The sequence below is a fragment of the Pteropus vampyrus genome, unplaced genomic scaffold (genome assembly GCF_000151845.1).
Source record: "Pteropus vampyrus isolate Shadow unplaced genomic scaffold, Pvam_2.0 Scaffold304, whole genome shotgun sequence".
NCBI classification, from domain to species: domain Eukaryota; kingdom Metazoa; phylum Chordata; class Mammalia; order Chiroptera; family Pteropodidae; genus Pteropus; species Pteropus vampyrus.
The window spans coordinates 2,241-11,468 of NW_011889085.1; the positions used below are offsets into that span (position 1 = coordinate 2,241).

The following is a 9,228-nucleotide window of genomic DNA, read 5'->3' on the forward strand; positions in this document are numbered from 1 at the left end:
GTATGTCAGAAAAAGTTATTCTCTGCTTCCATCTTGTGTGCATTTTGGGAAGATACCCGTGTGTACATCACCATGAATACTTATTTTCTGCTGCCATCTCGTGGGCATTTTGAAAATAACACCTAGGTGTATTCATCCCAAATATCTATTTTCTACTGCCATCTGGTGGGTTTTTAAGGAATAACACTTGAGTGGTTGTCATCATGAATATTCATTTTCTGCTGCCATCCAGTGGGAATTTGTGGCGTGACGCCACAGTGCAGGTTATGAAAAAATATTTAAGTGTTATCCCATGCACATTTTATAAATAACACTCAGGGGCATGTCATCATAAAATGTTTTTGTCTGTTGTCAATTCGTGAGCCTCTTGTTATAAACAAAGATTGCGTGTCTTGAAACATTGTTTCTGCTGCCATCTTGTGGGCACATTGAAAATACAACCAAGTATATTTCATCATAAAAATTTATTTTCTGCTGCTATCTGGTGTGAATTTGGGGAATAAAATCTGAGTGTAGTTCAGATACAAATTCGTTTTCTGCACCCATCCTGTGTGCATCTCGACAATTATACCTGGGTGTCATTTTCAAAATACCCACGAGATGGCAGCAGAGGAAAACTTTTCATAATGACATGCCCTAGGTTTTATTTTCAAAATGAACATGAAAAAGCGGCAGAAATAACTATGGACAGCCCTGTCATGTTATTCCCATATTGCCCACCAGATGGCAACAGAGAATGAATATTCGTAATGACCTACACTTGATGACCTATAGTCAGGTGTTAATCCCAAAATGAACACGAGATGGCAGCAGAGGATAACGAATAACGTTTCATGACCTAAAGTCCGGTGCTATTCCCAAAATGCACACGAGATGGAAGCAGAGGATCACGAATAACTTTTTATGGCATACACTGGGGTGTTATACCCAAAATGCACACCAGATGGCAACGGAATAGCTTTTCATATTGACACTTTTGTGTTATTCTAAAAATGCACACGAGATGGCAGTAGAGAAGAGCATCTCCCCGCCACTCATTAAAATAAGATTCCAGATTCTTGGTATTAAGCTCACTTTGAAATAAATCCTGTTTTAGGCCTTTCACATGCCTCATCTAATCTACTGCTTCCATTTGCCACATGAGGCAGGAAATGTATTATCTCCATGTTACAGGTATTTAACCTGAAGACTGATTCTATCACAGTTCTGAGTCCAGGGTCCTAACCTAACACAGGGTCCTGAAGAATAGAGTACTCCAAATAGCACTTGAGGCTTCGGGTTGAATCTTGGGTCATTCTCTTTGAAGAAAATCTGCACATAACCTAATGGTCCAGCTTTCCATGTACTCACCCAAGCTGGTTTTTGTAGTGGGACTTGGACAGGCAGCTGGAAATGGGGACAGATGACATGGGAGAGGGTGGCCTGAGCTCTCACTGGAGTACAACCAGCACCAGGTTCCTATAAGAACAACTTCGCCACCCCGACTCCCTGCTGTCTTCCGGCCTTTTAAAATCTATTCTTTTTTCAGTCTAGAGCACTGGCTGGCTTCTGCTTATGTGCCCTTCCTCTGAGGTCTCAACTGACAAGAGCTTCCAGGCTGCTCAGAATGGAGTCAAGGGTGGTAGTTTCCTTGTGGGGGAGTGCCTGAGCCCTAGACAGGCACCGAGCTGACTTATGGCCCCACCACCTACTAGCTGTGTGACTTCGGGCAAAGAAATGGAAACTCGGCCTCCTCATCTGGCAGATGGGTTTAACAGCTCCCTGAGGGTTCGCTGAGGTGGTGACGTCAGCTCCTGCCCAACATGCGATGAGCACTCAGTCTGTTGAGATCTTGCTTCCAGCTGTGTCTTCTCTTTGGCTCAAATAAATTTTTATGAAAATTCTCTGCAGGTTTGCACTTTCTTACATCGACAGAGCCAAGATAATCTTGAAGGATCCAAAAGTAAGAAAGTACCAATAAGAAAAAAAATTACATAAAGATGGAAAAATGTCAAAAAAAAAAAAAATCTGAGCCTATGGAAACAGCTCTCAATAGCCAAGCCTCTGGGCTTCAAGATGTCCTTGCTGCATTTGCCTCCTCGCTCACTCATACTATTTCCCCCTCTCATCTCAGACATGCTACGTCACAATTCTGCCAAGGCCGGTCAAAGACTTCACACCATCTCATAAACATGCCGAAAGACATTCTCAGTCACAGACACAAAGATCTATGCGAAATCATGTCCACTGTAGTATTTTTAAAAACAAAGGGCTGGAAATAACCAAAATGTCCATTTTGTAGGAATCTGATTAAATACATGATAGTATATCCATGGAATGGCAAACCCTGACGCTTTTGTAAAGAGACAAAAGACTAACAGTGTGTGCTGGTATGGAATGAGCTCTATGTGCTGAGTAGAAAGAACAAAGTCCAGGACAGGGTGTGTCATCTGCAAGGTGCATGTGACACACACATGCACCGGAGTGTCGCGAACGTAAGTCAAGGGCAGTGCGACTCACAGGCAGGGGCAGGGCTGAGGCCACAGTCCGGAGGGGAGGAAAGTTACTGTGGCTGCTCTTCATCCAGACATGACAATAAGGAGACATGTTCTTCGGGGGTAAATATCCAAAATTTATATGGAAGAGGAATTTTAAGAACTTGAAAAATATATCAAAAGAATAATATACGCATATGATTTATAGAAACCTGACAGTACCCAAAAAGTATGTAGTAAGAAAAATAGCCCAGTTCCCTCCTCAGAGACAGCCACTGGTCCCACTGTCAGGATCCATGATGTCCCGGTGACTTCTCCACTCAGAGATGGGCTCGCTTTGCATCATCTGCTCCCACTCCTGCCCAGCCCCCCTGTGATCAGTGGGTCAGAGGTAAAGGTGTCACACATGGTGGGGGAGTTTTCTCTCTGTATCTGAGCGAAGCCCAGGTCTGGTCCCCTTGGCCTCACAGAGGGGCTATTTCTCTTCCTCTGAGTCTCCACTATCTTTTCTTCCTCTTTGAAAGATGGGACTGGGCAAAGGGAGGGTCATCCCACATTAAGGAGGAGGGGAGACAAGCAATAGCTTAGAAAACCAGGAGGGGGAACCTTGATGATAATAAACACCCCATATTTACATAGAATTCGATAGATTACCAGTATCTGGACTTGCTGTGTGGTCTTTTGTTAACTGCCAAACTCTCCGCCCATTCTCGTCTACTTTGAACATTGAGGGATAGTATTTAACACTCTCGCTCTTACAATGTCTGTTACAAATCATTTTCAAGGCAAAATACAGTCCGTGAACAAAACCCCGCATCCTCTCCAGACTAGGAGCCGTTCTGTAAAGACTTGTGTGGTGTCATCACTGCAGATTCCCAAAATCAGATGTGGGTCAGAGTGGAGAGAGCTGTGGCGGGTAAGGGTATACCCTAAACCCCTCCAGCTCCTTGCGGCTCAGTCGGACAGCGTTCTGGGCTTCGGGTCGTTGCTTTCCAATCTGCAGAAGAAAAGAACTTCAGGCCCTCCCACTAGGACGTTCCTATCACAACCCTGCGGGGCATGAGTTATGATCCCCTTTTACAGACTGAGAAAATAAAGCTCAGAGTGAGGAAACAGGTCACTCGTGGTCAACAACTTCATGTAGAAAGTAACGGAGGGGCTTGAATGCAGTCCTGCTGCCTACAACTCAAGAGCCTCTTAACCACACCATGCTTCTCCACAACCCCCCAGACTGCCCTGGCTCAAGCAGTATCCCCTACAACCCTGGACCGCCCAGGTGGCTTTAACGTGGCGCTACAGTCGAAGTGCCAAGAACCCCCGCAGGCACCCACACTCTGTCTCCCCGGCAACGTCTTCACTGGATGATAGATGGGAGCTTGGACACAGTATGGGGCTGGTGGGTGATGGATGGGGATGCTCTCTTTGCCTTAATGTCTCTGGATATAAATGGGAGGTATAACCACATCCACGTCATAACATGCTGTGCGGATTAAACGAGATAACGCACATGAAGCCTCTGGAGGGCTCCCACGCACACAATAAACCCTCGATCTTTCCGCTCCCTAAGTGGTCTGAGGGGATCCCAATTCGACCTCCAGGCTTAGTGACACCTCTGTGCAGTGTCCATCCCAGCGGCAGCTTAAGATCACCTATGTCCTGGAATGACTCTCAATTACTTGCTAACTTTAGAAAATCATTGAGATTCACTTTTCCCCCACTGCTCTGATCCCCCCACCCCTCCCCCATACACTCGGAAGGGAGAGGGTTCTAGCACGTGGCCCAAAGCTCAGGAATTCGCCTGGAGACAGCCCTAACTCAAAACTCAAGCTCCCCAATGAGAGCCAAACCCCAACACATGACATGACCTTGGTTAGCCCCTCACTCTCCATGGACCTCAGCTTTTTCACCTCTGAAATGAAGATGTGGGTTAGATCCCTGAAGTTCCTACAAGCCTGAGGTGCCAGGGATGCCTTCTTCACAGGTGCACAGCGTCAAGGCTGCTGTGCACAGCGTCAAGGCTGCTACGCACACCAAACCCACTGGAAGGAGCTCCAGGGCCTCACCTCTTCGTAGATGGTGATGGAAACAGCAGGGCTGTGGCTCCTCTTCCTGGATCCAGACTGGAAATTCAGAGGGTAAAGAGCGCTTAACTCCAAATCAAGAAATGCCTTGCTCCTAATGAACATGAGAGGTCCCCAAAGAGACTCAGCGCCTAAAAAGTCTCTGAAGTGATGGGATCTCCTGCCCCCGAGTCAGTCTTGGTTTTAATGTTCCAGAGAAGGCATAACACAGACTTGCCTGTGATAAGACATTTCTGAACCAGTCAGAGCTTAGCATCCCACACCCACACACCCCTCAGACAAACCTAACACAAATACCGCCTCAAACCATGTATCTCTTCAACACACAACCCCCCGGGTACCCAGTCCTGGCACGCCCTGGACACACTGAGCGCTGGAAATTCTGGAATACAGAAGCATGTTCCGTAGAGTCTTCAGAACGTAACACCAGAGCAGGGGGCCACGGTGCCTGTGACCATCTGTATGCCCATGTGTCGTAGCATATAATTCACATATAAGTATCTCTTTGGTAGAATCCAAATTAATTGCATGGCTTATCGGAAAGAGGGTGAATGAAAACTGAAAATCTGTCCTCAACCTCTTGCCCATTTGACCCAAACACATGAGCCCTGACGTGCTTGTACTCATGCTTCCACGGTGCGGCAGATGCCCAGCTTCCCACACTGCCATGCTGACGTTACGGATCTAAGCTGTGACTTTACCTCTGGAATATTATTCTTCCCACTCAAGGCGAAAAGATGACACCAGGATACTCGACCCCATGGCTCCAGGCGCACACGAGAGCCGTGGGCTCAGCCTGGAGCAGGATTCGAGGGGGCTCCGAGGGCTTGCCTCAGTCCGCAGGCCTCGACCGCTAGGTGACTGGCCAGAACTCCCGTCTGGCTCCGTGAGCGGTGCCGGACCGGGCCGGGCCGCCCGAGGCCCCCGCCGCCCTGCGCACGAAGCGCCTCCTGTTTCCGGAGCTCTGCCCGCCTCAGGGTTCCCGCAGCCGCCTCTAGTCCCCTCTCCTCTTAGTCTCCCAGCTGTTCTTTCTCTACAGACGGAACTAGGAAGGCATTTTCTACTTGGCCAATTAACATTTAAATACAATCACATAAGGCAAACTGTTCAGACACACACGGTGGGCGGCGAGGGGCTGAGAAGCGCGCGGCCGAGCTGGGCACTCGCCTGTTCCCGCAGCGCCCCCTGGAGGCGGCGACCGGCCGCGCGCGCCGGCTGCACGACTGAGTACAAGGTGCTCTCCGTTTCCCGCGACGTGGGAGCAGCGGACTAACGAGAAGAGGAAGAAATTCATTTCAGAAGCGCAGAGCCCGCACAGCCGCAGGGGGGTCGTCCCTTCCGCCCCGCCCCCCACCCTGCCCAGACGGAAGCTTCGGGACCCCCGCCGCCGTCATTAACGACGGTCGCTCCTTTTCGAGCGCCTGCTGTCCCTGTGTTCTCCCCGAACCCCGTCACGCTCCTGCACCACAGGGATGGCTGGCACTGGCCTCATTCTGCACATGAGGCTGCCAAAGGGTAAGCGGCCCAGTCGGGGTGTTCCCAGTGGAGTCGCTTCAAGCCCAGACCCCCCCGCCGCCCCCGCCCAGGGCTCCTCCCCGACACCGCAGCCCTCCCTTCTGCCACCTGCCTTCTCCGCAGGACCCGAGCCAGGCGCCCTGGGAGGCAGGTAACTACCCTCCTGAGATGCTGCTGAGGAGGAAGCTCAGCGCCCGCCTGCCGCGCATTTATTCAGATCCCCTTGTTGGAATTCAGTGTGGCTAAAGCCAGACACCTGGCAGACAGCGATCCCTCGGTTCCTCGCATCCCCCTTCTGGGCTCTTCGACTTGACCCACTATCGGGGAATCTCATTGTCCCAAGGGAAGCAGGAGGTGGCGACACCCCCTGGGAACTCAGAGTGGCTGTGAGAGGCTGAGCCCCACCCCTCCCCCTTTCTCTCAGCTCTTCCTCTCCTCTTCTTCCTTTTCTTGATCTTTCTCTGAAGCCTATCATCATCCCCCCGCCCCCCAAGAATTTCCTTTGTCCTGCAGCTAGGCCACCAAGCTGAAGAGGTGCCGCTTCAGGTCTTAATTCTTAAAATTAAAAAAAAGGTCATTTTTATCAGAAACATTTTATCATCGGCCACCAGAAAGCTTGTGTAGAAAGAGATGCCCAGCCTGGGCCATCAATAATGTCATCTTCGCTGCTAATATTAGAGGCTGCTCCTCCAGTCTATGGGTAAATGTCTGTCCCGCGGGCATGGCTGCGTAGGCGGCCTGGAGACTCGGGTTTGCCGCCACCCAGCTGTGTGGCCTTGAGCACGTTAACCTCCGCACGTTTCCTCATTTAGCAAATGAGGTTTGTATCAGACCTACTTCCTGAGGCTGCTAATTAAGATCTCTTTTAAAAAATGAGCATAGTAGGTACTTAATAAACATTATCGTTAAGTCGTAATAAAAGAGAACAGCCCAGATTATTCTTTCCTGAAACAGGCGTAAGAAGGGCTTGGGGCCACAGTTCCAGGCCCTGGCTGTTGGAAGCGGCAGGGTGGGAACACGGAGGTGGGTTTCAGGACGAGCTTCCTCCTTCTGCCAACTTCTCCGGGCCTCGCCCACTGCCGGGCACAGAGGGAGAGCCTGTCCGCCCTACTGTCCAGCTCCGGCAGGACACCCAGCACCACACGGGCCTTTTCAGCCAACTGCACCCAGCTGAAGCTGACCGCCCTCTGGGGCTCAAGGGAAGCACAGCTTCGCCCCACCCTTGAGGGTGTGAGTTTTGGGGGGCGGGGAGGGAGCCAGAAGCACCATAGACAGACGTGGGCTGGGTTAGGGAAGCCAGAGTAATACCTGGGCCTGGACGCTGGAGTAGATGGTCCTCTCTTCTCCAAGGGAGCTGTGCTCCTGCTCCTGTGCAACAAACAGGACGGGGCATGTGGTGACACAGCAGACAGCCGGGACTGTACGCGGGGACAGATAGCACAAGGGAGGTGCTCATCATCACCCCAGGATGAGGAGAGAGAGAGAAAGAGCCACTCACAGTGCAGGAGCTAGTGTCAGGGACACCCAGGGATGACGGGGTTGCAGCCTGCGACCCGGCCGGGGTGGGGGTGTGCTCCTGCCTCTTGTTTTACTTTGGTGGCTTACAAACTTGGTTTTGCTGACTTCTTGACTAAATGTCCACTGAGAATGGCACTGAGCTCTGAGTAGGGCTGTGATCTGAGACATATCAGGGCACTGAAATTCATAGGCTGTAAATGTTTTAAGCCTCCTATCTAGGTCCAGCCTTGGTGGTCAGCTGGCCCTTGCCTCAGGCCAGCCCCTGGGCAGCTGGGGTGAAGCCCTGGACCCGAGGCCAAGGGCAGTGTGTCCTTCCTCTCAGTCCTGCCCAACAGGAGACTGGGGCTGGCAGTGGCGTGCTGTTCACCCCTGAGCCTTCACGGCCAGGATGGGATCTGGCCGGGAGCCAGTGGGCCAGCAGGGGTCACCACACCCAGAGGAGCGGAGAAGCACCAGCTGTCCCAGGAGGCTGGCGTCCTGGGCATCGGGCAAGGGGCGGGAGTTCGCTGTCTTTCCCTTCTGCTCAGACCTGAGTGAAGTGACTGCAGCATGTCTGAGCCTGGCCCCCCGTCAGGATGCACAAAGCCTGCAGCTGAGGCCTTCACACAGAACCCTGGAGGCGGCAGGGCCGGGCTGGGGCAGGGTGAGGCGGGCCTGACCCTCCAGCAGGTGTTTTCACTCGAAGTGATTTTTATCCCCTATATTCTGCTTCGTTTTCCTAATTTAGTGTCATCTTCGTGGGTAAAGAGGGGTCTATTTCTTGGCCACCAGTGGCTGTAGGTAGATACATTTGCTTCTATGAATTTGTACCAGAGTCCGGCACTGACGGAAGAAACAATTTTCCCATTGTCCCCCACACCCCACTGCTCCACTGTTGAGGGGGACACAGGCCTGAGGCCCAGCCCTGAGCCCAGACAGATGGGAAGCCGCTTGCCTGCTGCGCACTGCCTCACGGGGGGCCCCCCACCACCACCACGACTTCCTGCCTTACCCTCAGGCCACCCAGGGGTATGGGGGAGGAAAGAGGAACCTTCCTCCCCCACCTCCCTTCACACCTGGCAGTTCAGTGAGACCCTGCCTTGCTCTAGGCCAGTCACCTCACCCTGCCCCACTTAGGGAAAGAGCAGTGAGGTCACCCTGCAGCCCCTCTGTGGCGCCCGGCTCCTCTCCACCACTGGATGACAGAGGATTGGCTGCTGCCTGCAGAGACCGCCTGGCAGAGTTCCCGGAGATGCTGGCTCTGGCTCAGAGCCTTCGTGCTAAGCCGGGTGCTCTCTCCAGCACCCCAGCCATCCTCGGGCCTCTTCTCCCCAGCACGGCATGGACATGGGCCACTGACCCAGCTACACACTGTCGTGCTTTGGCAGGTCAGGCTGGCACCCTCACCAGCCTGGGCAATGATCAAGGACCCAGAAAAGTTAACTTGGACTTGCAAGGACACGAGAATTTGTGGTCAGATACAAAATGCAAGAAGGTTGAACTCGTCCTGGGGCCTAGACCAGCTGGTGAGACTGCGAAGAAATGAGGGCACCGAGGTGCCATCTGGGCGCAGAAGCAGCTCTCTGCCCCTGCCGCTGGCTCCCGTGTCCCCTCCCCGCAGCAGGCGAGTTCTGCGCCAGACGCCCCCCCCCCCCCCCCCC

General features: G+C 52.3%; 1 protein-coding gene across 1 annotated transcript in view; it reads right to left on the reverse strand.

Annotated features, from left to right (window-relative positions):
- Window positions 1–2,590: 2,590 nt before the first annotated feature.
- Window positions 2,591–9,228, reverse strand: part of CD244 (CD244 molecule) — a 17,360-nt gene continuing 10,722 nt past the window's right edge. Inside the window, exons 5-8 of the mRNA XM_023521496.1 lie at window positions 7,379–7,521; window positions 5,675–5,824; window positions 4,538–4,594; window positions 2,591–3,471 (exon numbers count right to left, since the gene is read on the reverse strand). Coding sequence (XP_023377264.1) covers window positions 3,367–3,471; window positions 4,538–4,594; window positions 5,675–5,824; window positions 7,379–7,521 — 455 coding nt within the window. The 3' untranslated portion in view covers window positions 2,591–3,366. The remainder of the gene's footprint in view (window positions 3,472–4,537; window positions 4,595–5,674; window positions 5,825–7,378; window positions 7,522–9,228) is intronic.